The sequence below is a fragment of the Fistularia commersonii genome, chromosome 25, assembly GCF_037954325.1.
Source record: "Fistularia commersonii isolate RoL2024-O1a breed Wild chromosome 25, RoL_Fcom_v1.0, whole genome shotgun sequence".
Lineage (NCBI taxonomy): Eukaryota > Metazoa > Chordata > Actinopteri > Syngnathiformes > Fistulariidae > Fistularia > Fistularia commersonii.
Genome location: NC_141308.1, coordinates 14,411,661 through 14,439,316, shown reverse-complemented (window position 1 = coordinate 14,439,316; position 27,656 = coordinate 14,411,661). Strand labels below are relative to the sequence as shown.

Sequence of the window (27,656 nt, the reverse complement as noted above, 5' to 3'; positions counted from 1 at the left end):
CAGACCGTCTGCAGACGCCTGAGGACGCATCTGGTCCTCCACGTGAACAGCACAGCTTATTTCTCCCTCAGAAAGCTCAGATATCTTCGTCTCATCCTCTCAAACCTCCTGGCTGGACGCTGGAGAAGGTCTGCCCGCGGTGGAGCTGGAGGTCCAAGGAGGAGGTGCCGCTGTTCTGCAGAGACCTTGTTTGACCCTGTTCGCAAGGCTTTTATTGAGAAAGGTCGGCGAGCGGAAGTGACGTCGGCGGTCTGGCAGCTGCTGCCGCTCGGCGTCCGGGACCTCCAGAACCGGGTCCACCGGGCCGACCGGAGCCGACCACAGCCGGGCGGACCGGGCCCGGGCCCGGCGGGATGGCGGCGGCGGCGTCCGCGGTGAGAGCATCCGCCGGTTCTTATGCTAATGCTAACGGGCGGACCGGTCGGGATCGAAGACCCGCTCCGCCGGCGGCCGGTTGACAGTCCCGGTTCTGCTCGGAGCCCGAACCCGCGGGACGGAGGAGGGCTTCCCCGGGGTTCCCCGGGGTTCCCCGGGACACGCCGGCTGTGGACGGTTCTGCTGGCGGAAGCTAAGCTAGCCGCCGTCCGTCCGAGCCCGGAACCCTGACGCCGCAGTGACAGCAGAGGTCCGACCCGGAACCGGGACCGGAACCCGGCGGGGAGACACCGGGGGCCACCGCAGGTCCGCGCTTTCGTGTCCTCGTCTGTTGCCATGGAAACAGAGAGACGGATGAGACACTTTTACCTGTGACGACACTGCGCATGCGCTGTCACGTCCGGGTGGGGGGGTGCTCAGTTTACCTTCACGAGGGCGAATGTGACCCGCGTGTTGTCTGGCAGGTGGAGACGGTGTTACAGATGCAGTTAGACGTGAAAACATTCTCCATTTGTTTCATTTTCATATTCTCAGAGAATACTAATGTAATCATGTCTCTTATTCAGTAGGAATGTTACCAGCTATCTTTGTTTGGCTATAATAACCATAATGTGTGTGTGTGTGTGTGTATTTGCCTCAGGGAGGGCCGGCTCCTGTCATGGAGAATGGACAGAGCACAACCACCAAGCTGGGCCTACCACCGCTCAACCCCTTCCAGCAGGAAGCGCTCCAGAAGGTAATCCACACACACACACACACACACACACACACACCTTCCTGCGACTTGAGGCGACGGTGAACTTCTCTGTGATTGGCCGTTTGCTGTCCGCAGGCCAAGAAGTACGCCATGGAGCAGAGCATCAGGAGCGTCCTGGTCAAACAGAGTCTGGCTCAGCAGCAGCAGCAGCTCAGCAGCCTGCAGGTACACCACCTCCACCCAACCCACCAAAGGACCATCATCCAATCAGTGTGTGTGTGTGTGTGTGTGTGTCAGGTGGCGTCCCTGTCCATGGGGCTGGGTGAGGCTCTCTCGCCGCTGCAGTCGGTGAGTCTCCGCCCCCTCTGTGGGTGTTTTTCCGTGTCGGCCGCCGTGACACGGCTGTGACGTCATCAGGTGGCCGCCCAGCGCCAGCGCGCGCTCGCCATCATGTGCCGCGTCTACGTGGGCTCCATCTACTACGAGCTGGGCGAGGACACCATCCGCCAGGCCTTCGTTCCCTTCGGACCCATCAAAAGCATCGACATGTCCTGGGATTCGGTCACCATGAAGCACAAGGTCAGAGGTCGCGAGCGAACCCTGTGACCCGTCTCAGACTCCGCCCCCTTAACAGCGGGATGCGTTTCATGACAAAAAAAAGTAGATCTTTTCGGGAGATGAGAAGCTCTCCTTACTGCTGTGAGTTTGTTCTACTCAAAGTCGCCTGGACGTCGGGGTCGAATCGAGTCCGGGGCGCCGCCGTGCGGAGGCTCCGCCCCCTGAGCGCCGAGGCGGTCAGCTGACGTGCGCTCGTCGTCTGTGTCGCAGGGCTTCGCCTTCGTGGAGTACGAGATACCGGAGGCGGCCCAGTTGGCTCTGGAACAGATGAACTCGGTGGTTCTGGGAGGCAGGAACATCAAGGTGAGTCCAACATGGCCGCCGCCCTGGTCCAGGGTCTCCTCAGGTCTCCCATTGGACCGTCCCGTCCCGAGCGACCTCCTACGGGTCGCCGCTGGATCCGATGTGGCGGCTGGTCTCCACACTCGACTGTCACTCGTGGGTCGTCGGGTTCCTGTGGCTCTGCCCACGTCCCAGCGCCGCGGACCGCCAGGGCCCGTTGCTATGGTGACGGTGTCACAGGGCGGAGCGAGGAGGATGTAAACCGCCGTCCTGTCTGTCGATGTATTCTAGAAGAACGCAGCCGACGGGGTCGGATGTTCTAGAGAGCTGCAGGTTCTCCAGCGGAGTGATGGAGCTCCAGGTGGTGCCTTCAGGTTCCACGGCCACGGCGACCCTGAATGGCGTGCAGAGATGACCCGTCCCCTCCTGTGTCCCCCAGGTGGGCCGGCCCAGTAACATCGGCCAGGCGCAGCCAATCATCGACCAGCTGGCGGAGGAGGCGCGGGCCTTCAACCGGATCTACGTGGCGTCGGTTCACCCCGACCTTTCCGACAGCGACATCAGGAGCGTCTTCGAGGCCTTCGGACGGATCAAGGCCTGCGCGCTGGCCCGCGAACCCACTTCCGGCCGCCACAAAGGCTACGGCTTCATCGGTGAGCGACGGTGGCGGAGGATTGGTGAGGAGGGTCGGCCGGCGGTCTGACGCGGTTCTGGTCCCCAGAGTACGAGACGGCCCGGTCGGCGCAGGACGCCGTGGCCTCCATGAACCTGTTCGACCTGGGCGGTCAGTTCCTGCGGGTGGGAAAGGCCGTGACTCCGCCCGCGCCCCTCCTCACGCCCGCCGCCCCCGGAGGACTTCCTGCCGCCGCCGCCGTGGCCGCGGCCGCCGCGACCGCCAAGATCACCGCCCAGGTGACTCGTGGACCGAGGAACCTCCCGCTCTGCTGGTTCTACCTGTCCGCCGTCCTGTTCTGAACCACGGCTTTACTTTCCCCGCTCTCTTTCCCCCTCAGGTGTTTGTGCTCTATGACTGCTAGTAAGGCTGAAGTATTTCAGTAGTATTTTGGCAGCACTTGTGCAGTATCTTGGTGGTGTTTTGGCAGTATGTTGGTGTTGTTTCGCTAGTATTGTGTTAAACCTGAGCCTGCTCCTCCCCAGGAAAGTGTTTCACCGGGTTGACGTGCCTCCTGTGTCGCGTTCAGGAGGCGGTGGGAGCGTCGGTGCTCGGAGCTCTGGCCGGACCGGCTCTGCTGGGAGGACTCCCTCAAGCTGTCATGGCGGCGCAGGCACCTGGCGTCATCACAGGTGGGACACACACACACACACACACACACACACACACATACAGAGACAGCCCCCCCACCCATGGTGTGGGTGTGACTCCACCCCTTTTCCTCAAAGTCACATTCTTGGATTGTGTTCCAGTGTGACCTTTGACCCTTCAGCACCTCCTCTTCTGTCAGGCGTGACCCCGGCCCGGCCCGGCGTGCCTCAGGTGGGGCTGGTGAACCCGGTGCTGGCCGCGCCCCCCGGGCCCACCGGCCTGTTTGGCGGCGAGGCGAAGAGGAAGGAGGAGCAGGAAGAGCTTCAGCAGGACGGAGCCCTGGAGCCGCTGAGCGAGCAGGAGAACCTCAGCATCAGCGGCAGCAGCGCCAGACACATGGTGATGAGGAAGCTGCTGCGCAAACAGGAGGTGCGCACTCGGGGACTCTGGGGTTTCAGTGACTTGTGACTCGAGGGGACTTTGGACTCGTGGGCACCGTTGGACTTGAGGTGATCCTCGACTCGCGGTGACCCGAGGACTCTTGGGGACTCGGGAATCGCAGGGACCCTTGACTCGTGGGGATTTGAGACTCCTCTTGGGACTCGTAGTGACCGTGAACTCATAGACTCGTGGTGATCCTTGACTCGTGGTGACTTGGGGACGCGGCTTGACCGGGGACTTGTCGTGACCCGGGGGCCTTGTGGTGTCTCTGGAATTGTGGTGAACCTTGACTTGTGGTAACTTGGACTCGTGGAACTTGAGGACTCGTAGTGACCCCTGACTCGTAACGACCGAGGGACTCGTGGACCTTTGGTGGTCCTTGTCTCTGCACGAGTCCCCGTCTTGTGGACATGTGGTGTCCTTGACTCTAACTAACTTTGGGACTCGTGGGGAGTGGGGGACTTGTGGTGACCCTTGACTTGCAGAGACTTGGGGATGTGTAGTGACTTGGGACTCGTGGTGACCCGGGGCCTTGTAATGACCCTTGACTGGTGGTGACTCAGGGACTCACGGTGACCCGTGGACTTGTGACCCCAGACTCCCACTGACCCGGGCCCGGTGGCCTCTGGCTCAGGTGTTGGGTCTCGTGACTCGGGGTCTCTAACTTACCCATGACCAACAGTGATTGGCTGACAGATGGGGACTTGTGGTGACCCGGGTCTGGTGGCCTTAGGCCCAGAAGTTGGGACTCAGTGACCCTGGATCTGACCCCCCCCCCCCCCCCCCCCTCCCCAGTCCACTGTGATGATTCTGAGGAACATGGTGGGGCCAAAGGACATCGACGACGACCTGGAAGCCGAGGTGACGGAGGAGTGCGGGAAGTTCGGACGCGTCAGGCGAGTCATCATCTACCAGGAGCGCCAAGGCGAGGAGGAGGACGCCGCGGTGGTGGTGAAGATCTTCGTGGAGTTCGGCGAGGTCCAGGAGATGAGGAGGGCCATCCAGGCGCTGCACCAGCGCTGGTTCGGGGGCCGTAAGGTGGCGGCGGAGATCTACGACCAGGAGCGCTTCCAGGGCGGCGACCTGTCACTGTAGACACCCTTCCTCTTCTCCCCTGGGAAGGAACCACCGCCACCTTTGACTCGCCGGATCGGAACCGTAGGCGCCGCCCTGGTCTCCCGCCGCCACCGCTGCCGTGTTCCTATTGGACGCGGTGTCTGGCGCAGGTGAACGCACGCTGATGTCGTCTGAAGTGTACTTGAAGAGCAGGAGGCTTGTGATGGCGCTGCTGCAGGAAACAGGAAGTCACAGCTGAAGGTGGTGGACCGGTGAGGCCCCAGAACCCCCTTCCATCCTGAAACACCCCCCCACTCCTCAGAAGCCTCAGTCCAGACACGACGGGCTGTTTCCTGCGGAGGGACGACATCATGGCCACATCACGACCTCCGCCGCCGGTGGAGGAGGAGGAGCCGATCGATCGGTTTGATCGGGGGTTCCGTCCGGTTCAATCACCAAGGAAAACCGTTGTTTTAGGATGTGTGACGTCATTATCCTGGGACGCCGCAGAGTCCCAACAAAACTCTGGAGGCGCTACCGCGGCAGCGAGGCTGCCAGAGGTCAAAGATGCACTTTTATTGTCTTTTTTGGTTTTTACAAAGTGTGTGTTTTTGTTTGTCAAGTTGATTTTAATATAAAATAAAAATGTAGAGATAAGTTAATTACAAGAGTATGATTGCTACCTGCTTGTTTATGTAACACTCAAGAGCCGGTTTGCTGCTCTGTCGCCATGTAGCGGCCGGTCGGGGAGGGACAGGAGAGTCATCGGTGCGAAGGAGTGGCAGGAAAGAGGGACAAAAGGGGGTTTGAAAAAGAATAAATTTAACTTGAAGTACAGAGAACATTAAACAGTGATTTAAAAGTTTATTGACAAATTGCAAATGATCGAATGTACTTTTATTCTTTTCGTCAATTGATCCTGTTTTGCACCTACCGCACACTTTGTTTGAACAAATATTTGTAAATCTGTTGGAAAAAAAACAGGATTTTCTCCTGAATCTAAAAGTTGTGAGAGAGGAGAGAGATGAGGACGACGGAAAAAGAAAAGGAATCGCGCAAACGGCGGCTTTTATTTTGAAGGCCGGAAGTACTTCCGCTCCCCGCCTGCGTCCAGCTTGACGGCGGGCTGTCAGGTGTACGGCGGCTCGCGGGGCTCAGTCCGCGCCGCGCCGCCGCTCCAGCCGCTGACGATGGACGACGTTCTCTGCGAAGAGCTCGAAGACCTGGTCCACTTCTCCGTGAACGACCTGCCCACGCGTGGATACGTCGTCATGGAGGAGATCCGGCGTCAGGGGAAGCTCTGCGACGTCACGCTGAAGGTGGGGCGGCGGGGGGTCGACGGCGAGCTGTTAGCCGGCTAGCCGCAAGCTAGCGGGGTCAGCCGAGCTAAGGCAGCTAGCGGGATGCTAAGGCTAGCTCGGAGCGGATTACTGTCGTATTAAAAAGCGATCGGATTATCGGTGGACGCGCGCGGCCGAGACGCGCGTCCGGGTGACGTCATCTGCCGTTCACGACAGAGTCGCGCCGCGGTGACCTTTGACCCCGAGGCCGCCTTCGGGGGCGGGGTGACGTCACCCGGGATATGACGTCACCCTCAGACCCGGCCAAAGCGACACCCGTGAAAGGTTTCGGGGGTTCCTTCCTGTTGATCCGAGGCGGCAGGAAGTCGACCCCCCCAAACAGGAAGTGTCTTCCGCAGGTGCGCCTCAGACGCCATTGATGTCGGTCTCTCCGCAGGTCGGGGACCACAAGTTCAGCGCCCACCGGATCGTGCTGGCCGCCTCCATCCCGTACTTCCACGCCATGTTCACCAACGACATGGTGGAGTGCAAGCAGGACGAGATCCTGATGCAGGGGATGGACCCCAGGTGAGCGCCGTGGCGACGCGGGCGCTGCGACGCCTGCGGCGGCCGCTCTGACCCCTGTGTGTCTCGGCAGCGCTCTGGAGGCGCTGATCAACTTTGCCTACAGCGGCCACGTGGCCATCGACCAGCAGAACGTGCAGTCGCTCCTGATCGGCTCCAGCTTCCTGCAGCTGCAGAACGTGAAGGACGCCTGCTGCTCCTTCCTGCAGGAGAGGTGAGCCGCCGCCGCCGCCGCCGCCGCCCGGCACCGCGAGCGTACACGTCCTGATCACATCGCTTCCGCCCGCAGGTTACACCCCAAGAACTGCCTGGGCGTCCGGCAGTTCGCCGAGACCATGATGTGCACGACGCTCTACGACTCGGCCAGCAGCTTCCTGCACCAGCACTTCGTGGAGGTGTCGCTGTCGGACGAGTTCCTGGGCCTGAGGACCGAGGAGGTCCTGGAGCTGGTCGGCTGCGACGAGCTGAACGTGAAGGCGGAGGAGCAGGTGTTCGAGGCGGTGCTGGCCTGGGTCTACCACGACCGCGGCCGGCGGGAGGCCCTGCTGCCGGAGCTCCTCGCCAAGATCAGGCTTCCTCTCTGCAGACCCCAGTTCCTGCTGGACCGGGTCCAGCAGGACGAGCTGGTGCGCTGCTGCCACAAGTGCAGGTGAGGACGGGGAGGGGGGGGGGGGGGGGTCCGGCGGGGGGGCGAGGAAGACGAGGATGAAGGTGCGTCCGCTGTCCTCCAGGGACCTGGTGGACGAAGCCAAAGACTTCCACCTGATGCTGGAGCGCCGCCCTCACCTGCCGGCCTTCAAGACCAGACAGCGGTGCTGCACCTCCATCACCGGACTCATCTACGCTGTGGGGGGGCTCAACAGCTCAGGTACGGGGGGGGCGACCTGTCAATCATGAGCATCCTTAGCATCATTAGCCTCGTTAACGTCGGGAACGGGAAGTGTTCGCTTATTCTTGACGCTTGGGGGTCAAAGGTCAGTGACCTCGACCCTCCCGTCACATCCCGGGTAAAATGGGGCGGGGCTTCATGGCGGTGACGTCGGTGTGTGTGTCCCAGGAGACTCCCTGAACGTGGTGGAGGTGTTCGATCCGGCCGGGAACCTCTGGGAGCGCTGTCAGCCAATGAGGACGGCCCGCAGCCGAGTGGGCGTGGCCGTGGTCAACGGGCTGCTGTACGCCATCGGAGGTTACGACGGCCAATCGCGGCTCTGCACGGTGGAGGTTTACAACCCGGAGACGGACGCCTGGACGCGCGTCTCCAGCATGAATAGCCAGCGCAGGTCAGTACGCCGAGGGGCCGGGAGCCGATCAATACGGATCAGCACGCATCAAAGCGGATCGATACGGGATCAATACCCTGATCCGGAGTCCGCCTGCCTCCGCAGCGCCATGGGGACGGTGGTGGTGGACGGACACATCTACGTCTGCGGGGGATACGATGGGAAGTCCTCCCTGAACTCTGTGGAGCGATACTCACCTGAGACTGACAGGTCACACACACACACACACACACACACACACTTACCTGAGAGGGACAGGTTACACACATACACACACAAACACGTGAGAATGACAGGCCATGCACACACAGATGAGTGAAGTCCTGCCCCCCAATGTGTGTGTGTGTGTGTGTGTGTGTGTGCGTGTGTGTGCGTGTGTGTGCGTGTGTGTGGCGTGCATGTATGTGTGTGTGAGACAGCATATGTATGTGTGTGTGCGTGCGTGTGTGTGTGTGAGAGAGCGGGAGAGAGAGAGAGAGTATATATATGTATGTATGTATGTGTGAGTGCGTATGTATGTATGTATGTCTGTCTGGATGTGTATATGTGTTTTCCGCTTGTCCGTCCGTCACGCGCAGGTGTGTGTGTGTGTGTGTGTGTGTGTGTGCGCTGCAGGTGGACGGTGGTGACGGAGATGAGTGCCAGCCGCAGTGCCGCCGGCGTCTCCGTGTTCGACGGGCGCATCTTCGTGTCCGGCGGCCATGACGGCCTGCAGATCTTCAACACGGTGAGTAGCGTGACCTCTGCCGGCCCCGCCCAGTCTGTCCCTGCTGACACCTGTGTGTGTGTGTGTGTGTGTGTGTGTGTGTGTGTGTGTGTGTGTGCGTGTGCGTACCGCTCTGCAGGTGGAGCACTACAACCACCACACGGACCGCTGGCACACGGCGGCGGCCATGATGAACAAGCGTTGCCGGCACGGCGCGGCGGTGCTGGGGAGCCACATGTACGTGGCGGGCGGCTACGACGGCTCGGGCTTCCTGAGCGGCGTGGAGGTGTTCAGCTCCGTGTCGGGACAGTGGAGCCACCTGGTGGCCATGAACACGCGGCGCAGCAGGGTGTCGCTGGTGGCCACGTCGGGCCGCCTGTACGCCATCGGCGGCTACGACGGACAATCCAACCTCTGCTCCGTGGAGATGTACAACCCCGACACGCGCCGCTGGGCCTTCATGGCGCCCATGGCGTGCCACGAAGGCGGCGTGGGCGTGGGCTGCATCCCGCTGCAGCCCGCCTAGCTCCGCCCGCCCACCGCCGGGATCCCTATAACTGACACGCCCAGGGGCCGGAGGCCACGCCCCCCAGCGGCGCGATGCCCAACGCTCGCCGCGGCCGGGGATTGTGGGCAAAACTGTAGCGTTAGCCCGCCGGTGGCTAACTGCTAACATTGTGCTAGTAGCGCACGTGTGGACCGATTGATGTAACTGATTTGATATTGATTTACCAGCTGCTTGCAGGCGTCGCCATGGCGTCTGTTTGTTTACAGGGCGTTAGCGTGGCCGGCTAACGACCACCGGCGCCGTGGATCTTTAACTCTTTCCCCGCCCGGGTCCGGCGGCGCCGATGACCTCCGACCCCCCCGGGATCGCAGTCTTTGTAGTGACCGATGAGCTTGAGGCTCACACACACACACACACACACACACACACAGAGTTTACCTGGCAGGGAAAGAGTTAAGCTGTATCGATCAGACGGCGAGAATCGGGCCGCCGTCTGGGAGGTCATGTGACAAGAGTCGTGGCGTACGATTGGCCGCAGTGACGAGTTGAATGTCTTAGTTGATATCGGTGATCATTGTTTCCGCCGATCCCCCGGTCAGGAGGTCGTCTCCGTCGCCGCGGATCGGATCGGTCCGATCGGTTGGTGATCGCTGTCGTCAATCGATCGGCTCCAAAATAAAAGCCTCCGGTTCGTTGTCGAGTCTGGGCTCCACTGCTTTCTCCCAAAGGTCAAAGGTCACCTGGCAGGTAGCGCTCCATAGCCCCCCCACTCAAGAGGAAGAACGTTTGCTCCTTAAACAAGGAAATGAAACCTGCTTGACCGCATGAGTCAAGAAAAAAGGGGTGTGTGTGTGTGTGTGTGTGTGTGTGTGTGTGTGTGTTGAAACAGGAGATGTTTCCTGCCCTGGAGACGTCGAGAGGCTGTAAGCTGCAGCAGCTGCTTGGAGGTTCCTGCGAACGTTCCACCACGTTCTGAAGGTGAAGGTCGTGGAAGACCCGGTCCTCTTCAGAGTCCTGGAAGGTTCTAAGGACCTTCAGGGAGGTTCCTGCACCCCCTGTGGGACCTTCGGTGGAACGTTGTGAACATCCACACTTTAGCTGTGAGAACTGAGCGTCGGTCGGCCTGGATTTTGGAGATCCACAGTGAGGTTCTAAGCGGGTTCCCCGTGTGGAGCGAAGGTGCCGGAGACAAGAGAAGGAGTCGGTTTAGGAGGAAAAGCTTTTAATGTCACTTCAATGCACAGTTACGTTCAGCCGGGGGGGGGGAGACTCCGGGGAGGGCGATGATGTCACTTCCTGCTTCTGCTGAAGTCGAAATTGAGTTGTGTCACACTGAGTGCTAAGCTAGCGGGTTAGCAGGAGAAGCTAACTGAGCTAACTGCCAGCAGGCTTCGGGAGCCGCTTCAAGTCCAAATCCAGCAAACACAAGCTCCTCCTGCCTCCGCGGCCTTGGACCCGGTTCCAGTCGGACCGGGAACCGGGCCGGCGGCGGTCCCGGAACGGGTTCCGGTCCCGGTCGGCTCCCGGACCCGGTCCCAGAGGAGGACCTGACCTTCGGCCGCGGCGGGTTTGATTTCCAGGTTCTGCTGGTTCCAATGGGAGGGCGGTCTGGACCGGGACGGGATCCGGATCCGGTCTCAGACCTGGTTTACGTTGACTCTGGAGTCCAGGCTGCGGGTTCTCGGCACCATTCACACCCGAACGCGTCACCAGGTAGGAACCCAGAAGATCCCGGTCGTCCGGGATCCGCCGAGTGTCCGCCGGTTCAAGAGGCCAGACCTCACTGCCCCGGAGGTCCTGGAGATCCTGGATTGTCGGTCCTGGAGTCCGGAGTCCCCAAGGCTCCCTCCAGCTCACAGTGCAGGACAGAACACCTGGACGGGAGGACGGGAGGCTTCAGAACCCGACCCGCGCGTTCCTTTACGTTTCGGCCGCGAGGTCGGAGGTCGGAGCCGGGAGCCGCCGGGTCAAAGGTCACGTGCGCACTCACCGCGGGTCGGCGCCGGGCTGGAAGCGGCGCTCCTCCCCGTCCAGGATGCCGTGGTAGAGCCCGATCTCCTGCTCCAGGCGCTGCTTGTTGCTTAGCAACGTGTCATAGTCGCGGCGCTGCTGCTCGATGTCGCCTCGCACGTCGGCGAGCTCCGCCTCCAGCTTGGACACCAGCGAGCCCAGGTTCTGAAGCTCCATGTCGTGCCAGTGCCGGGCGTCGCCCAGAGAGTTCTCCAGGCCGCGCTTCTGCAGAACACACACACACACACACACACACACCTTCTACTGGCTGCTCAGCCATCCACACTGAACGGCTGAGCAGGATCGAGTGCGGATGGACTATGTTCTGAGTATGGATGGAATATGGGTGGCGTGCAGATCGAGTATTGATCAAGCATTGGCTGAATACACACTGTGTATAAGAGTATAGATTGAGTATTGATTGGGTGTGGATGGAGTACTGAATGACTATTGAATGACTGAGGATCAAATAAGGATGGAGCCCAGATGGAGTATAGATGGAATATGGATGGTATATTGATGGAGTATAGAAGTGATATAGATGGAGTATGGATGGAGTATAGAAGTAGTATAGATGGAGTATAGATGGAGTATAGATGGAGAATGGATGGAGTATAGAAGTAGTATAGATGGAGTATAGATGGAGTATAGATGGAGTATAGAAGTAGTATAGAAGTATTATAGAAGTAGTATGGATGATGGAGTCTAGATCTCACCAGCGCCCTGATGGACTCGGTCTCCGCCTGCAGACTCTGGATCTTGCAGCCGGTGTCAGTGCACTCGGCCTTCAGAGACTCCACCTCCTTCTCCTCAGGACTCAGTCTGCTGCTCACACACTGGGCGTCCTGCACACACACACACACACACACACACACACACACACACACAGAGTCAGACCCGGGCGACGGGACCATGTGACCTCCTGTCCAGGGGGCGTGTCCCCACCTTGCACTCCAGGTAGCTGTCGGTCTCGGCCCGGTTCCTCTCGGTCACCTTCTCCCAGTGGTTCCTGATGTAGGCCAGGATCTGGTCCAGGCTGGTCTCGATGGGAGCGTCGGGCTGGTCCACCTCCCGTCCGGACATCTGGCTGTAGAGCGCTCTGACGTCCTGCAAGAGGCCGCCCGCGGTCAGACAGCGGATCGAGCCATCGGTCGGACGAGAGCCGCGGGGGTTCGGAGGCACCTGCTCGTGGTTGTGCTCCAGGCTGCGCAGCTCCACCTTCATGTTCTCCATCTGCTCCTCCAGCTCCGCCTTGGTCATGTTGGCGTCCTCGATGACTTTGTAGAGCGAGCTGATCTCCTCCTCCACCGCCTTCCTGAACGGCTGCTCGTTCTCATACCTGCAGGAGGACAAGCTGGATGTGACATCTCTGCCTGTGTGTGTGTGTGTGTGTGTGTGCGTGTGTGTGTGTGTGTGTGTGAGACCTGTCCTTGAAGTCCTCAGCGTTGGCCTGAACGTTCTCCGTCTGGAGCATCAGCCTAGCGTTGTCCAGGATGGCTTCACTGACCTGCAGAAACATGGGGAAACTGAGTTTTGAGAATCAGTGTGGCCAGCAGCACACACACACACACACACACACACACACACACACACACACACACACATACACACACACACTCAGAGGCTTTGGATTCTTCTTCTCTCGGAGGAAAACTTTTTTGAACACATGCTTTCAATTTGAAAATCAGATATTTAGGTGTGTGTGTGTGTGTGTGTGTGTGTGTGTGTGTGTGTGTGTGTGTGTGTGTGTGTCGCTGCCCACCTGTCGGTAGACGTCCTCCCACTCGCGGCGCAGGGGTCCCCAGGCGCCGGCGCTGGAGGCCTTGCGGTCAAGGCTGAGCCTGATCTGCTCCTCCAGCTGCTGGTTGAGCTGCTCCAGGGCTCGCACTTTGTCCCGGTACTCCATCAAGCAGCTGTTCAGGCCGGCGGCGGCGGCGGCGCCGTGTCCGGCTCGCTCGGCGGCGCCGCCGCGGGGCAACACGGGCGCGGCGCTGCTCCGCATGCCCTGCAGGAAGACGCTGCTGATGCCCAGAGCGCGGCGCGACACCCGCGTGCCCAGGCCCGAGGCTCCGCCCATCCCCATGGGGGGGGCGGAGCCCACGAAGACGCCGCGGGGGGCGCCGGTGGCGGCGGCCGGGCCCATCCTGGCGCAGGAGGCGGCGGCCGGACGCTCGGAGGACGACTGTCCCAGGAAAGAGGAGCGGCGGCGGGGCAGAGGCATGACGGCTCGGCGGGACAAACGGCCCGGAGCCGCTCGGCGCCCCGATTTATGGGACGCCCGGCTTCTGGAAACATGGCCGCCTTTGTTCGGGTCGCCGCGGCGACCGGCTCTTTGTTCTCATGGAAACACGGAGTGTGTTTTTTTTAGCTGCATCAGCAGCCGCCGGAAGGGTCCAGTTATCAACATGCACACACACACAAAAGAACACACACACTCAAACACCAGAGGTCATGTGGGCCAATAGACACAATCATAGGAAGACACACACACACACACACACACACACACACACACACACACAGAAACAGAAACAGCAGGCATTTGCTTTTATTTCATTGAAAAGGTGAAAACACATTTTTCCACAGAAGTCTTGAACGCAGCTGCCGTCCTTTCATCCCAGGTGTCGGCGGTCACATGGGCTCCCGTCAGCCAATCGGCTGGCGGCCGTGTTTTCACCGTTTGACAGAACAAACCGCCAAAGCAAACAGGAAGAGTGGAGCAACAGTCTGAACAGTCTGATGCACTTCCTGTTTTTGTTCACGCTCACATGAACCCACAGGTCCTGGCAACATCTCACAAACACACACACACACACACACACACACACACACACACGAGACACGAGTTCAGCAAAGGTCTCATGACCCGGGTGTTCCTCTAACGCAGCAGCAGCAGAACGAAGCGAAGGTCCTGGAAGGGACCCGCCGTCCCGTCGACCCTTCGCTCTCCAGCGTCGGTCATCAGCAGCCAGAAGGTCACGCCTCCGTTTGGTCCGGAACGTTCCTCGGGCCGGACCGCCGGCGTGCGGGAGGCCTACAGCGACAGCGTCTGCGAGGTGTCGGACTGGGCGGAGCTCCTGGCCGTCTTGCTGGAGGAGCTGTGGCGTGGCGGCGAGCGGCGGCGCAGGACGGCGGCGGCCTGAAGCCCCAGCTGGCGGCGGAAGCGCTGGGCCACGAAGGCGTAGAGGATGGGGTTGAGGCAGGCGTGCGAGAAGGACAGCGCCCGCAGCGCACGCTCGGCCACGTTGAAGCGCTTCACGGCCTCGCAGTCGGTCATGGACATGTTCCTGGCCTGCACCGCCTCCGCCAGCAGCGCGCCGTTGTACGGCAGCTGCGTGGCGACGAAGGCGGCCACCACGGCGAGCACCAGCCGCATGGCGCGGTGCTTCTGGCCGCCGCGCGTGCGCAGCAGCTTGGAGAGGATGACGCCGTAGCAGACCGCCATGACGGCCAGGGGCAGCAGGAACCCCCAGGTGACCTGCAGCGACAGCAGGGCGGTCTTGATGTCGGGGCCCAGGCGGGGGGGGTACCTCATCACGCAGAGCGGCGAGCTCCGCCCCCCGTCCTCGTCCTCGTCCTCTTCCACGGCGGCGAACGCCAGCTCGGGCGAGGCCAGCGAGGCGGCGAACAGCCACACGGCGGCGCAGCACAGCCGGCTGCAGCGGCGCAGCTGGGCCTGCAGGTTGCGAGCCCAGGCCGTCTCCACGATGGCCACGTAGCGGTCGGCGCTGACGCAGGCGAGCAGGAGCATGCTGCTGAACAGGTTGACCTTGTAGACGGCGTGCGCCGCCTTGCAGGAGGCGGCGCCGAAGGTCCAGCCGCGCGACGCCTCGGCCGCCCACAGCGGCAGCGTGGCCAGGAAGAGCAGGTCGGCCGCCGCCAGGTTGAGCAGGTACACCTCCGTGGTCTTCAGGTGGCGCCAGACGTTCAGGTAGACGCAGACCACCAGCAGGTTGCCCACGCCGCCCGCCGCCGCGATCGTCCAGAACAGCGCCGGCTCGTAGGAGCGCCGGAACTCCCGCACGGACGAGCGGTCGCAGAACAGGTCGTCCAGGTCGAAGCCGTCGGCGGTGGAGGCCGGGTACGGGCCCTGGGGGTGGAGGTCAAAGGTCAGCCGGCGGGATGAGGTCAAAGGTCAGGGTCCGTGCGGGCGGGGCCACCTACCTCCGTGGCGAACGCCGTGGCCGCGTCATCCGCGGAGAAGGTGGCGTGGACGTCCATGAGCTCCCGCGGCGACCTGACCCCCCCGCAGGGAACAGACGTCAGCGATAACTCACGACCCCGTTGGCTCAGGAGGTGGTGATGTCACCGATGACATCATCACGTCACGGGCCGACCGGAACCCGTTTTCGGAGTTTTCCGGTTTTCGCGTCCAGAACGTTCTCACGCCTGCAAACACGCGTCCGGAACGGCAGGCGGCGCCTTCAAAGACCGCCGGCCTTCTTCAAGTTAAAAGCGCAGACATGAAGGCAAACAATAAGCACGATCAATAAAATTATCGATTAATCAGTTACCGGTTAGAATGGCTTTACAATCATTCATCATATTTAAACGATTTGAATTATTATTATGCAATAAAAGCTTAAATATGATTCGAATTATTATTATAAAATAAATGGTTAAAAATTATTTGAATTATTATTAAGAAATAAATGCTTAACCCTCCTCTTGTGTTAGGGTCGCCAGCGACCCGTTTTAGTTTTTAAATGCATAAAATAATCACTTAAAATTTTTTTATTGCATCAAGGCTTCTTGTCTTTGTCAGGAACCTTGACTTCAACAAAATTCAACAAAAACATTTTTTTTAACTGCATTATAAAATGCTCTAGTTAAAATTATGTCCTTTGGAGTGTTAGGGTCGGTTTCGACCCGGGTATAAAAATAAGATTACAAATCAATAATTATAGCCAAAATTTAAATCATAAATACATTGTCGATGACAGCCACCTCCTCCCCCAATCATGAGATCTTCTGGGGATGCTCATTTGTCCAGGATCGCTCCAAAAAACAAAACAAACAAAGATGAGCATGTCCAGTCACGTCCTCGACATGACCACTGGACTGCAGGGTCACAATATCACTTGTGACATTTTTTTTACCACCGATGACTTTGGACAAGAACTCCTCAAGAGAGAACTTACCATGGTGGGCACAGTGAGGAAAAATAAACCTGAGTCGCCTGCTGAAATCGTGCAGGTGAAAGACTGGGTTCCGCTTTCCTCCAAGTTTGCTTTTACAGACACCACTGTTGTCTCATATTGTCCAGAAAGAAGACAGAATGTGATACTTCTGTCTACTCCTCACAAAGCTGCAGTTGTGTCATCAGGAAGTGACAAAAAGCCCACAATAATCCTTGACTATAATAAAAACAAAGGAGGAGTGGACAACCTGGACAAGCTGACAGCACCTTCACTTGCCAGCGTATGACCAGAAGATGGCCGATGATATTTTGTGTTATGACCTGTCCTGTGTTTCAGAGTGTTCATTTTAAAGTCCTATCGCTGACATTTTTTTGTTTCTTTGCATTTTCTCGAAGAAAATATATATGGGTCGAAAATGACCCATAACACCACGGATGTTACTATAGCTAAAAATTTTAAAATGAAAAAAATAAATCAACAAATTCATTTCAGAGATGTGTTCTATACCCCTTACCAATATTCTGGTAACACAACATCCTTTAATTTATTTATATTATTCTCTTGAGGTTAATTTTTCTGTTTTTTATTGAAATCGAAAAGTATACGAATAACAATAAAAAGGCCCAGAGAACCACAACAAAAAATTTTAAATCCAATATTTTCATGGATAAGGAAGCCTAACAAGGTAACCAAGAGATGAGAAAAAGAATTGGAATTTAAGTTTTTATTTTTAGTGTATTTTAAAGCTGATTTAAGACACGGGTCGAAACCGACCCGTTAACACCGGGGATGCTACCAGAAAACTAACACAGGAGGAGGGTTAAATATCATTCAAATTATTATTAAGAAACAAATGCTTGAATATGATTTGAATTATTATTAAGAAATAAATGCTTGAATATGATTTGAATTATTATTAAGAAATAAATGCTTAAATATCATTCGAATTATTATTAAGAAATAAATGCTTAAATATGATTTGAATTATTATTATGCAATAAATGCTTAAATACAATTTGAATTATTATTATGAAATAAATGCTTGGAAATGATTTGAATTATTATTAAGAAATTAATGCTTAAATATGATTCAAATTTTCATGATAAAATAAATGCCTAAATATGATTTGAATTATAATTATTAACGCTGAAATATGATTCAAATTATTATTTTAAAATAAATGCTTGAATATGATTTGAATTATAATGAAATCAATGACATCAATTCATCAAAAACCAAGACTCGCCGTCAGGCTTACGGTCAACGTGTCGGAGGAGCGTGGCGTGCAGCGTGGCGTGCAGCGTGGCGTGCAGCGTGGCGTGCTCTGCGTGGCGTGCGGCGTTCAGAAGCCTGCAGGTCTGCAGCAGCTGAGGGTCGCTGGCGTCTGGCAGCTTCTCCGTCTGCGATGAATGTTAAACCACAGAACTGACTCACAGCAGAAGTTACAGAAGCAAACGGAGAGACGTCACAATCAGCTCCCCATCTGAAGCGTACGCACACGCATGCATCACGTGCGCACACACACACACACACACACACACACACACACACACACACACACACATGCACACACACGTGCACGTGAACATGTTTTGGAGACGGGACCGGCTCCGGGAGGTTCTGGACATGTTCTGACCCGGTCCAGTCCCGGTCAAAGTCCCTCCCGTCTATGAGCGTTGCTATGGCAACCAGGTTATCGCCGTCATTGACTCATCAGAGAAAGGAGAATATCGGCTCACAAACATCTCGTGCGCGCACGTGTGTGTGTGTGTTGAAAACAGGAATGGCGTGCGAGTGTGTTGACAGGCTGCACGGTAGCGTGACACGTTGCGACCTCAAACGACAGCGTGTTTCCTGCTACCACTTTGAACCCTGAGGGAGAGGAAGCAGAAGAAGAAGAGGTCTTGATTTTTCAGAAGACGCCTTCTCTCCCATGAGGACTGGATGAACCTGGAGGATTGTTGTGAGCTCCAGCTGTCGCCTGGAGACGCTGCATCCATGCCTCCTGGACCACAGAGCTCTCTGAAGGTCCCGCTCCAGCCTTGCCGTCACGCCGCTCCTCCAGGAGGCCACGGCGTCCAGACCAGACCAGGTGGACTCAGATGCAGACGAAAGGACGGCCTTTGAATCTGTTGTTTTTGTCGTGTTAGACGCCCAGAATAAAAAGCATCCATGAAGGCCAGAGAGGTCCCGAACATCTGTGAGGAGCCCCGAGAGATCAGCTCGCTACAAATATGACAGCATGGGATGCTGCTTTGTATCTCTGGAGACAAGGAAGATCAAGAGGACAAAGCGGTGGAAGCTGAGAAGCTGTTGTTTGGTTGTCAGGAGGAGTTGAGGAAGGCTCTGGGTGGTCAGGAGGAGCTTCCAGATGATTGGACAACAGCTAGTGTTATCATGGAGACAGTTAGAAGAGTACTGGTGTGTCATCTGGAAGGAAAGTAGATTAGGAGACTTGGTGGTGGAATGAGGAAGTGCAGGATTATATATAGAGAAAGCGGTGAGCAAAGAAGAAGTGGGACGCTGAAGAGAACAGGCAGGAGTTCAGGGAGATGCGGCGAAAGGTAAAGATCAGTGACGTGCGCTGAGGTTCACGGCTGCTGAAACACTGACGTCATCACATCTACAAACATATGAACCTACAGAGCAGCTTATCCACCTTTTTATTGGCAGCCGCTGACGCATAGAAAAAAGCACATTTAATAGAAATGTTATTATCTCTTATCTTTACTCATAAATGAAGTCCATGCGCCGCTGCTTCTGATGAAAAGCATTGATAACTTGCTCGTAGAATTCTTCCTTATCTTCACTTTTAAAAGTCTCTCTGTCTCGGTGGAAATCACTTCCGGTGAAGACGGTCGTCCTCGATCGCTGCCGTTCCGACTTTATGTTTTAGTCTTTTCAGTGCTCAGAACGAGCGCTCCGCTGATGCTGTCGTAGCCTGAACGGTGACCGTCGACCGTCTCCTCAGGAACAGTTTGAATGAGATCCTTCTGGACCAGAAAGTGGAGAAGCTGCCCAGGAGATTTACATTCATCCCTCAGCGTTTGTGAGCTACACAGACCCATGAGATCTGGAAAAGATAACCAGATGGCTGCACTGGACTTGCTAACTGTTTACTGTAGCTTGCTATTGCTAATTCTATTATTCTGTAGCCGAGTAGTAAGAAGGATCCCTGGGATCAGTGGCGCCCCCTAGCATGAGGCACCGTCACTGCCTGCCTCACTTCATGTCTCTTCACACTCGTTTTATGATTACGAGAAACACAAGAAACACATTACAGTTTTTTTTACAAAAAACATAAGACAAATCAGCTAAACTATGGAAATTTAGTTCATATATTAAGTCTTTTTCTAATAGTGACATCCACAGAGACAGCAATACGGTCTCAGTGCATAGCATCCTAGCACAGTTAGCAGAATCATTGTGCAACCTATTGTGGGCTGAGCTGGTTGCCGCATCAACGTATGTCTCTTCTTTATATTTGAACGGTAAATGTGAATTTTTTTTGCGATTTTGAAAAAAAAAAAATTAAAAATGGTGAAGTTAAGCAGAAAATAACTATAGTACAAATCACTGAATAAATATAACAGGGGGCCCGGCCTCCCCTGCCTTCACCAACGGCACGTCACTGGTAAAGATAGAGGTAGCAAAGACAAAAAAAAGGGTGTACAATGACTTGTATGCTTGTTTGGACAGTAAGGAGGGTGAGAATGATCTATACAGGTTGGTGAAACAGAGAGATAAAGATGGAAAGGATGTACAACAGGTCCATGTGATTAAGGATAGAGAGGGAAATGTATTGACAGATGCTTGAAGAGTGATGGGAAGATGGAAAGAGTACTAGGAAGAGTACTACAGATGCAGTATTTGCGTTGAGAATGCTAATAGAAAAGTACAGAGAAGGCCAGAGGGAGCTGCATTGTGTTTTTGTAGACCTAGAAAAAGCATATGACAGGGTGCCAAGAGAGGAGCTCTGGTATTGTATGAGGAAGTCTGGCGTGGCAGAGAAGTATGTTAGACTGGTGCGGGACATGTATGCTCGCTGTGAGAGACTGGTTCAGTGTGCTGTAGGGGTAACATTTGGCAACATTTGGCAGATGCTTTTATCCAAAGCGACTTACAATAGAAGACATAGGGACTGCAAATACACTTGCAAATACAAGATGCACAGGAATATACAGAACAGTAAGCTTGGGTTAGTGAGGTTTTTTTTTTTTGGACAGAGACACACAAACGTACACACACACACACACACACACTGCAAAGCCTAACTTGGTGCCTAACCTGATCTGGGGCATCAGCGCAGTAAAAAGTCCTGAAAGAGAAAAGTTTTTACCTGTTTCTTGAAGGTTGAGAGAGATGATGCTAGTCTTGTTGCTTCCGGAAGTTTGTTCCACCACTGAGGTAGTAGAACTGAGAACAGTTTTGCCTGAGATCGCTAAGAGCGAGCAAAAGCTACTGCTAGTAGGTTTGTATTAGAGGAACGCAGCTCTCTGCCGGGAACATAAGGTCTTATCATTTGGTTCAGATATGCTGGACCTGTTCCTGAGGTGGTTTCGAAGGCCAGGGTCAGGACCTTGCGCTTGATCCTGGCAGCTACCGGTAGCCAGTACAACTGGATGAACAGAGGACATTATCATTCCCCTGAAACACACCGAGGTATTTTATCCCTCCTCTCCTCCAGGATGGGGTCCAGGTTCTGAAGAAGAAGCTCTAAGGATCCTCCTTTGGGGTGTTCCTCTCCTTGCGGTTCCCTTCTTGTCCTGCAGAGGGCGCTAAAGCAAACTGGACGCGGGTCTGTAACCGTAGAAGAAGAAGATGCGGAAGTAAACAACAACAACAACAACACTAGCGACGCGGGCGGCGGGCTGGAGGCGTCTTCCCCTGCAGGTGACTTTTAAACCCGCTCTTCTTTCTTCCTTGTCAGAACCAGAAGCGACTTATTTTTCCACAGGTCTTCCTGCCGCGGGTTCATTAGCCGTGCCGGCTAGCATGCTAACATTACCGTGTTAGCCGCTGCCAGCTGCTTTTGCTAGCATGCTACCGTTAGCATGTTAGCCGCTGCCACCGACTCTGGCTAGTTTGCTACCGTTAGCATGTTAGCCTGCTGCCATCCGCTCCGGTTAGCATGCTCTCGTTAGCCGCGTTAGCGTCTGACTCTGTGGCGCCTCTGTGTGGATATTTGGTTGTTTGAGAAGGAAGTTGAATGGTAAAAGGCTCTTTTAATATTCAGTGGTGCAGTTTGGTCTCCTCTCACACACTGCTTACTTTGTTTACTTTCTGGTTTTCTAATGCAGCTGATAAAAGAAAGTGTTTTTTCAATTATTTCCTTTGAATTTCAGATGTAATTTTTGTAGATTATTCCTCAGGTGTTTGTTTTTCCGTGTAGGAGCAGGCTCCCAAAGGGGTCAAAGGTCACGTTCCTTGGGTTCCCCCGGGCTCGGAAGCCATGATGTCGACCCTGAAGCAGCGCTACCGCGACATCAGCCCGGTGACGCTGCAGCTGGCGGGCGAGGCTCTGAGCTCCAGCCTGTACTGCGAGGCGGCGGAAGGCGTGGCGGTAGCGGCGTCCGGCCTGGTGGAGGCCTTCCTGGTGGAGGTCTACCGCTGCAAGCTCTGCCAGTTCACCTGCGGCCAGGAGAACGCCATCAGCAACCACCTGCTGCTCCGCCACCGCCCCCCCACGCCGCCCTCCCTGGGCGGGCCGGAGGAGGCGGAGCTCCGGCCGGCCACGCCGCCCTACGGGCTGGACCTCAGCGGGGAGTCCAAGCAGAGCGAGGAGGAAGAGGACTTCCTGCTCTACAACATGTTGGACAACATGAGCCCGCCCACCTGTGACATCAGCACTGAGGGGGGGCTGCAGGTCGCACACACCTGTGAGGTGACACACCTCTCTCTCTCACACACACACACACACACACACACACACACACAATAGGACACTGATGAGTTGTATGCTAGGTGGGACCATCAGGATGTACTGACAGGTGCCAGAAGAGGCGGGGGAGATGGAAAGAGTCCTTGAAGGGCTGATGAATGAGGAAGATGAAGGAGAGGGAAAGGTAGAAGAGGTGACTCTTGAGGACCATGAAGTAGTCGTTGAAGAGGGTGAAATGTGAAAAAGCAGGTCCTGAAGTACCTGTGGAGGTATGGAAGTGTCTAGGAGAAGTGGCAGTAGGGTTTCTTACTGAGGTGAGATCAATAATAAGTTAGAGAAGCAGAATTTTGGTAACTAGATGAATGAAGTTGATGAGCCGCACAGTAATGTTATTGGAAAGAGGAGTGGAAGCTAGACAGCAGAAGTGTGGCTTCAAGCCCAGAAAGAGTCCAACAGTTGCAGTATGGGGGTTCAGACAGGAGCTGTGATGGTATGAGGAGGTCTGGCGTGGCAGAGAAGTATGTGAGGCTGGTGCAGGACATGTATGCACGCCGTATAGGCGTGACAGAGAAGTTCATGGTGGAGGTGGGACTCCATCAGGGATCAACTGTGAGCCCCTTCTTGTTTGTGGTGGTGATGGACAGGTTATCAGATGAGGCTAGTTCAGGGGTCGGCAACCCGCTGCTCCTCTTCCATCTTTACACTGCGGCTCCGAGTGGCTTGGGAAAATAAATGATAAATATTTAATTGAAGTATATTTCATTTGTGTTAATTCCTTTTTTAACTTTTAGTTCTAAGTTGGAAGATTATTGTGATCTTGAAATAGTAAATAAAATTATATTTATTATTTTTCGAAGTTCAGGAGCAGAAGTCCCATAAACCAGGTAAAATAAATATTTATGAAGATATTTTGCAAATATTTATTTTTTATTGTTTACTGACACAGTGATTTTTTTCGCGATTTATTTTTAAAATTCAGGTCAAGGCTCCGCTACACGCTCTGAAAGCCCAAAGCTCAAAATGAGTTCATTATATAAATAAATTTAATTTTCTCTGTAATACTTTGTGAATTTCAGAAGCAACACATTTGTTTATACAAAGTGTAAAGGTAATAAAAAGCAATATATACAGTGGTATCTTTATTTTAGACGTCAAAAAGGAATTGCGGCTCCCAGTGTTTTCTTTTCCGAGGAAACCGGGTCCAAATGTCTCTTTGGGTGTTACGGGTTGCCGACCCCTGGTCTAGAAGGAACCTCCATGGTCCATGTTTGCAGATGACATTGCGATCTGTAGTGAGAGCAAAAAGCAGATGGAGGAACATCTGCAAAGGTGGAGGTATGAAGGTCAGCTGCAGCAAGACAGGATACATGTGTGTGACTGAGAGGAACCCAAGTGGAACGGTGAAGCTTCAGGGAGTGGAGATGAAGAAGGTACAAAAAGGTAAACAGTCCAGAGCAATGGAAGGGGCGGAGAAGAGAAACGTACGAAAGCGGGTTGGAACGGATGGAGAAAATGTGTAGAGAAGGTGGAGGTGTGAGCGGCCGTGGAGTCTGGTTAGGAGACACCGAGGAGAAGCTGACCGATGTCCCGTGGATGTGCACCTTCTGCAGGTCAGCACTCTGTTTGAGGAGTCGTCGTCCATCTTCCCCCTGAAGGAGGGTTCAGTGGACCTGTCCTGTCCCATGGACGCCCCCTCCACCCAGGAGGAGATGGCGCAGTCCGCCCACCTCATGACCCTGGGGTTGTGTCGCATCTCCGCCCCCCGGGCGCCGCCCCCGACCCCCGACCCCCGCCGCCCCCCCGCCGACGACCCCGCGCCCCCTGACCATGGGGGGTCCGGCAGGGGGTCGGGGGTCGGCGAGCCGGGTGACGGCGGGCGGGCCCGGCCGGCGTGCCCTCTGTGCGCCCTGACGCTGCCGTCCCGCCGGCTGCTGGACGCCCACGTGCGCTCTCACCGGGCGGAGGCGGGGGGGTTCGGCTGCGAGGGCTGCGGCCTGACGGCCTCCAGCTGGGCGGAGCTGGAGCCTCATTGGAGGAGCCGCTGCGGGAGGAGGAGCCAGCGGGGCGGCGAGAAGAACGGGAAGAGGACGTCGGGCCGCTCGCCCTGCGGCAGGACCGTCAGGAGCGCCGCCGCCGCTCGGAACCGGCGCCGGCTGGACCGCCGCGGGGGTGAGTGTCCGGGAGCTCGTCCGTCGAGGATCCAACCGTCCGTCCGCCGTCCAGCCGTGACGGATCGGCCGTCGGCGACCGCAGTGACGGGGACGTGTCCTCCAGAAGCACCGCGGCGGCCGAGGAGGGAGGAGACGCAGCCGGACAGGTAGAAGGTCGCCGTCCATCACAGGTGATCGGTCGTCCCGGTCCGCTCACCTGAACTGTCTCCTTGATGTCGCCATGGAGACGAGTGTGCGCTGCCTCTGCTCCCCAGCGCCCCCTGCAGGACGGGCCAGGGTCGGGGCGAGGAGGACGAGGAGGAAGAAGAAGAAGAAGAAGAAGAAGCTCACACTCCGAGTTTCTCCTGCTCCGTCTGCCACAGGTAACCAAGACCCAACACTCCCCCATTGACAGTCCCCCAGTCCTCCAGTCCTCCAGTCCCCCAGTCCTCCAGTCCCCCAGTCCCCCAGTCCTCCAGTCCTCCAGTCCCCCAGTCCTCCAGTCCCCCAGTCCTCCAGTCCTCTAGTCCTCCAGTCCTCCAGTCCCCCAGTCCTCCAGTCCTCTAGTCCTCCAGTCCTCCAGTCCCCCAGTCCCCCAGTCCCCCAGTCCTCCAGTCCTCCAGTCCTCCAGTCCCCCAGTCCCCCAGTCCTCCAGTCCTCCAGTCCTCCAGTCCCCCAGTCCCCCAGTCCCCTAGTCCTCCAGTCCTCCAGTCCCCCAGTCCTCCAGTCCCCCAGTCCTCCAGTCCCCCAGTCCCCCAGTCCTCCAGTCCTCCAGTCCCCCAGTCCTCCAGTCCTCTAGTCCTCTAGTCCTCCAGTCCTCCAGTCCCCCATTCTTCTAGTCCCCCAGTCCTCCACTCCTCCAGTCCACATCACAGTCTGGCACCTGGTCCCACAGGAAGTTCTCCAGCAAGCTGACCCTGCGGCGCCACCTGGGGGTCCATGGAGGAGACAAACCCTTCAGCTGCCCTCAGTGCCACTACAGGAGCCGCCTGAAGGGCTCACTGCAGCAGCACCTGAGGACACACACTGGTAACACACACACACTCACACACAGGTAACACACACAGATTATACACACACACACACACAGAATACTCATACATAGAGGTAACAAACACAACAAACACTAACTCAGATAACACACACAAAGAACACAGAGATAGTACACACACAGATAAAACTTACATACAAATAACACACTCACACATGGATAATACACACTGACATACAGATAACACACACACACACACACACACACACATATATACAGGTAATACCCACAGGCAATACCATCTTAAACTTTCCATGTCTCACGATAAATATTTGTACTTGATATTCTTTGTGTGTGTGTGTGTGTGTGTGTGTGTGTGTGTGTGTGTGTGTGTGTGTGTGTGTGTGTGTGTGTGTGTGTGTGTGTGTGTGTGTGTGTGTGACAGGTGAGAAGCCCTACAAGTGTGCCCAGTGCTCCTATGCGTCCATCGATCGCAGCTCTTTGCTGCGTCACTGCAGAACACACAGTCAGGAGAAGCCCTACCGCTGCCAGCAGTGTGACTACAGCAGGTAGCACACACACACACACACACACACACACACACACGGAGCTTGTTCATGGTGATGTGTAATGCCCCCCCCCCCCTCCAGTATACAGAAGAAGAGCCTGGACCTCCACGCTCGGCGCCATCACACCGGGGAGGCGTTTCCATGCCAACAGTGTTCGTACTCCAGCCCGGACCGCCAGCTGCTGCTGAGACACGTGCGCAGACGCCACGCCGCCCCCGCCACGCCACGCCACGCCGTCACGTGACCTCCGCATCGCCGCCAAGACCTTACGTGATGTTACGTGACCTCAAAGGTCGTGTCCGGGATGTCCTGTGACGTTACCATGGAGACGTGAGGCGTCGCCACGGCGTCACGTCTGGACGGGAATGTGATTGTTACTCAGACTGGACTTGTAATGGAGACTCTGCTTCTGATCCCTCATTAAACTCCACGGCCTCTCCTGGGCTGGTCCTCATGGAGAGGACCTTCTCACTTCTGTCCCTGTAGTTTGATCGCATTTACACACACACACACACACACACGCACTCACACACACTTCAGGCTTTTAGGTCAAATGGAATGAGGCTAATCAGCTTGTACAGCCATGGGGGTGGGCACTGTGTGTGTGTGTGTGTGTGTGTGTGTGTGTGTGTGTGTGTGTGTGTGTGTGTGTGTGTGTGTGTGTGTGTGTGTGTGTGTGTGTTTGTGTGTGTGTGTGTGTGTGTTGGGGGGCTGCAGCCAATCTGGCTCCTTCATTAGTGATTAGTGCTGCCCCCCCCCCCCCCCGGTCGATGTGCTGACCCTGATGATGTCACAGTGATGTCACCGAGAGGTCGGCTGAAGGTGATCATTGATCCTGATGGATTATTGGGATTATGATCAGAAAGGTGACAAAGTCAAAGCGGCTCGTCAGACCCGTCAGTGGCGACGGGACGGCGAGCGGCTCGGACGCCGCCGGGCCAGGCCCATGTCGGAGCGGCGGGCGGCCATGTGGGCGGGCGTGCGCGTGGCGCAGGTGTGGGCGGAGCCTCTGGGCGGCGGGGAGACGCAGGTGGAGGCGGAGCTCTCGGACGGCGGCGTCCTGCTGCTGAAGAGGTCGGAGGCGGACGTGGCCCGCATGATGAAGAGGCTGGTGGACGGTTTCCCCGGCGACCGGGAGACGCTGTCCGGCCACCTGCTGACAGGTGAGGAGGAACGCCGGCTCCGCCCCCTCGCCGATCCGCCCCCTCGCTGGCTCCGCCCCCTCGCCGCTACACCGGAGAACCTCCGGGTCCTGCTTGGTCCCGCCTTCTGAGCCCGGGCCAGAAGGTCGGCCCGTCCGTGTGACCGCACCGTGCTTCGGGAGAAGATGGCGGGCGGCGCCGTGTCGGGCCGGCGGCGCCCGCAGGTCACATGACCGGCTGATGGTCCCGCGCTGTGTTTCAGGTCTGCTGAGGATTCGAACCGCCGAGCGGAACGCCGACCCGCACGGCAAGGCTGCTGAGATGCAGGAGCTGCTGAGGAGCATCATCAGACTGCCCAGCAAGGTGCAGTACTACTGCACTCAGGGAGTACTACACAGTACTACTGCACTCAGGGAGTACTACACAGTACCACTGCACTCAGGGAGTACTACACATTACTACTGCACTCAGGGAGTACTACACAGTACCACTGCACTCGGGGAGTACTACACAGTACTACTGCACTCAGGGAGTACTACACAGTACTACTGTACACATGGAGTACTACACAGTACCACTGCACTCAGGGAGTACTACACAGTACCACTGTACTCAGGGAGTACTACACAGTACCACTGCACTCAGGGAGTACTACACAGTACCACTGCACTCGGGGAGT

General features: G+C 56.3%; 5 protein-coding genes across 8 annotated transcripts; 3 read left to right on the top strand and 2 right to left on the bottom strand.

Annotated features, from left to right (window-relative positions):
• Positions 1 to 243: 243 nt before the first annotated feature.
• puf60a (poly-U binding splicing factor a) lies at positions 244 to 5,392 on the top strand. Of its 4 annotated transcripts, none has more exons than XM_086172275.1 (11): positions 244 to 374; positions 1,016 to 1,111; positions 1,208 to 1,297; positions 1,370 to 1,420; positions 1,502 to 1,651; positions 1,901 to 1,993; positions 2,412 to 2,625; positions 2,694 to 2,884; positions 3,175 to 3,277; positions 3,436 to 3,665; positions 4,473 to 5,392. In XM_086172275.1, the coding sequence occupies exons 1-11, from the start codon at positions 354 to 356 to the stop codon at positions 4,770 to 4,772; spliced, it is 1,539 nt and encodes a 512-aa protein (XP_086028401.1). In that variant the 5' UTR covers positions 244 to 353; the 3' UTR covers positions 4,773 to 5,392. The 4 variants fall into 4 exon arrangements, with proteins under 4 accessions (XP_086028401.1, XP_086028400.1, XP_086028397.1 ...); XM_086172274.1 differs by having other exon boundaries at positions 1,490 to 1,651; XM_086172271.1 differs by having other exon boundaries at positions 1,208 to 1,420; positions 1,490 to 1,651.
• A 450-nt stretch (positions 5,393 to 5,842) lies between these two features.
• klhl18 (kelch-like family member 18) lies at positions 5,843 to 9,792 on the top strand. The gene is made up of 9 exons (XM_086172270.1): positions 5,843 to 6,052; positions 6,471 to 6,601; positions 6,672 to 6,812; positions 6,888 to 7,247; positions 7,330 to 7,466; positions 7,656 to 7,878; positions 7,984 to 8,088; positions 8,494 to 8,605; positions 8,724 to 9,792. The coding sequence occupies exons 1-9, from the start codon at positions 5,924 to 5,926 to the stop codon at positions 9,108 to 9,110; spliced, it is 1,725 nt and encodes a 574-aa protein (XP_086028396.1). The 5' UTR covers positions 5,843 to 5,923; the 3' UTR covers positions 9,111 to 9,792.
• A 505-nt stretch (positions 9,793 to 10,297) lies between these two features.
• Positions 10,298 to 13,355, bottom strand: bfsp2 (beaded filament structural protein 2, phakinin). The gene is made up of 7 exons (XM_086172268.1): positions 12,865 to 13,355; positions 12,527 to 12,609; positions 12,285 to 12,441; positions 12,048 to 12,209; positions 11,819 to 11,947; positions 11,083 to 11,327; positions 10,298 to 10,966 (listed from the first exon to the last, which is right to left on the bottom strand). Exons 1-7 carry the CDS (start codon positions 13,321 to 13,323, stop codon positions 10,873 to 10,875), a joined length of 1,329 nt encoding a protein of 442 aa, XP_086028394.1. The 5' UTR covers positions 13,324 to 13,355; the 3' UTR covers positions 10,298 to 10,872.
• Positions 13,356 to 13,634: 279 nt separating this feature from the next.
• ccr9a (chemokine (C-C motif) receptor 9a) lies at positions 13,635 to 17,639 on the bottom strand. The gene is made up of 3 exons (XM_086172557.1): positions 17,503 to 17,639; positions 15,267 to 15,339; positions 13,635 to 15,192 (listed from the first exon to the last, which is right to left on the bottom strand). The coding sequence occupies exons 2-3, from the start codon at positions 15,321 to 15,323 to the stop codon at positions 14,137 to 14,139; spliced, it is 1,113 nt and encodes a 370-aa protein (XP_086028683.1). The 5' UTR covers positions 15,324 to 15,339; positions 17,503 to 17,639; the 3' UTR covers positions 13,635 to 14,136.
• A 388-nt stretch (positions 17,640 to 18,027) lies between these two features.
• Positions 18,028 to 26,308, top strand: LOC147219469 (uncharacterized). The gene is made up of 8 exons (XM_086173146.1): positions 18,028 to 18,058; positions 21,100 to 21,137; positions 21,640 to 22,128; positions 23,736 to 24,442; positions 24,551 to 24,658; positions 25,171 to 25,304; positions 25,712 to 25,835; positions 25,917 to 26,308. Exons 1-8 carry the CDS (start codon positions 18,028 to 18,030, stop codon positions 26,077 to 26,079), a joined length of 1,794 nt encoding a protein of 597 aa, XP_086029272.1. The 3' UTR covers positions 26,080 to 26,308.
• The last annotated feature ends 1,348 nt before the right edge of the window (positions 26,309 to 27,656 follow it).

What these genes read in the sequence shown, in the direction of transcription:
- puf60a (XM_086172271.1), top strand. Translation starts at nt 354, where the DNA reads ATGGCGGCGGCGGCGTCCGCG. An exon ending in AGCAGGAAGCGCTCCAGAAG is followed by an intron (nt 1,112 to 1,207) that starts GTAATCCACACA and finishes TGCTGTCCGCAG; the next exon opens with GCCAAGAAGTACGCCATGGA. An exon ending in CGGTCACCATGAAGCACAAG is followed by an intron (nt 1,652 to 1,900) that starts GTCAGAGGTCGC and finishes TCTGTGTCGCAG; the next exon opens with GGCTTCGCCTTCGTGGAGTA.
- klhl18 (XM_086172270.1), top strand. Translation starts at nt 5,924, where the DNA reads ATGGACGACGTTCTCTGCGAAGAGCTCGAAGACCTGGTCCACTTCTCC. An exon ending in TGCTCCTTCCTGCAGGAGAG is followed by an intron (nt 6,813 to 6,887) that starts GTGAGCCGCCGC and finishes TTCCGCCCGCAG; the next exon opens with GTTACACCCCAAGAACTGCC. An exon ending in GCCTGCAGATCTTCAACACG is followed by an intron (nt 8,606 to 8,723) that starts GTGAGTAGCGTG and finishes ACCGCTCTGCAG; the next exon opens with GTGGAGCACTACAACCACCA.
- bfsp2 (XM_086172268.1), bottom strand. Translation starts at nt 13,323, where the DNA reads ATGCCTCTGCCCCGCCGCCGCTCCTCTTTCCTGGGACAGTCGTCCTCC. An exon ending in GCTGAGGACTTCAAGGACAG is followed by an intron (nt 12,442 to 12,526) that starts GTCTCACACACA and finishes GTCCTCCTGCAG; the next exon opens with GTATGAGAACGAGCAGCCGT. An exon ending in TGGAGCACAACCACGAGCAG is followed by an intron (nt 12,210 to 12,284) that starts GTGCCTCCGAAC and finishes GGCCTCTTGCAG; the next exon opens with GACGTCAGAGCGCTCTACAG.
- ccr9a (XM_086172557.1), bottom strand. Translation starts at nt 15,323, where the DNA reads ATGGACGTCCACGCCACCTTCTCCGCGGATGACGCGGCCACGGCGTTC. An exon ending in CCACGGCGTTCGCCACGGAG is followed by an intron (nt 15,193 to 15,266) that starts GTAGGTGGCCCC and finishes CTCCACCCCCAG; the next exon opens with GGCCCGTACCCGGCCTCCAC.
- LOC147219469 (XM_086173146.1), top strand. Translation starts at nt 18,028, where the DNA reads ATGGCGTGCGAGTGTGTTGACAGGCTGCACG. An exon ending in AGGTCGCACACACCTGTGAG is followed by an intron (nt 22,129 to 23,735) that starts GTGACACACCTC and finishes CACCTTCTGCAG; the next exon opens with GTCAGCACTCTGTTTGAGGA. An exon ending in GCACCTGAGGACACACACTG is followed by an intron (nt 25,305 to 25,711) that starts GTAACACACACA and finishes TGTGTGTGACAG; the next exon opens with GTGAGAAGCCCTACAAGTGT.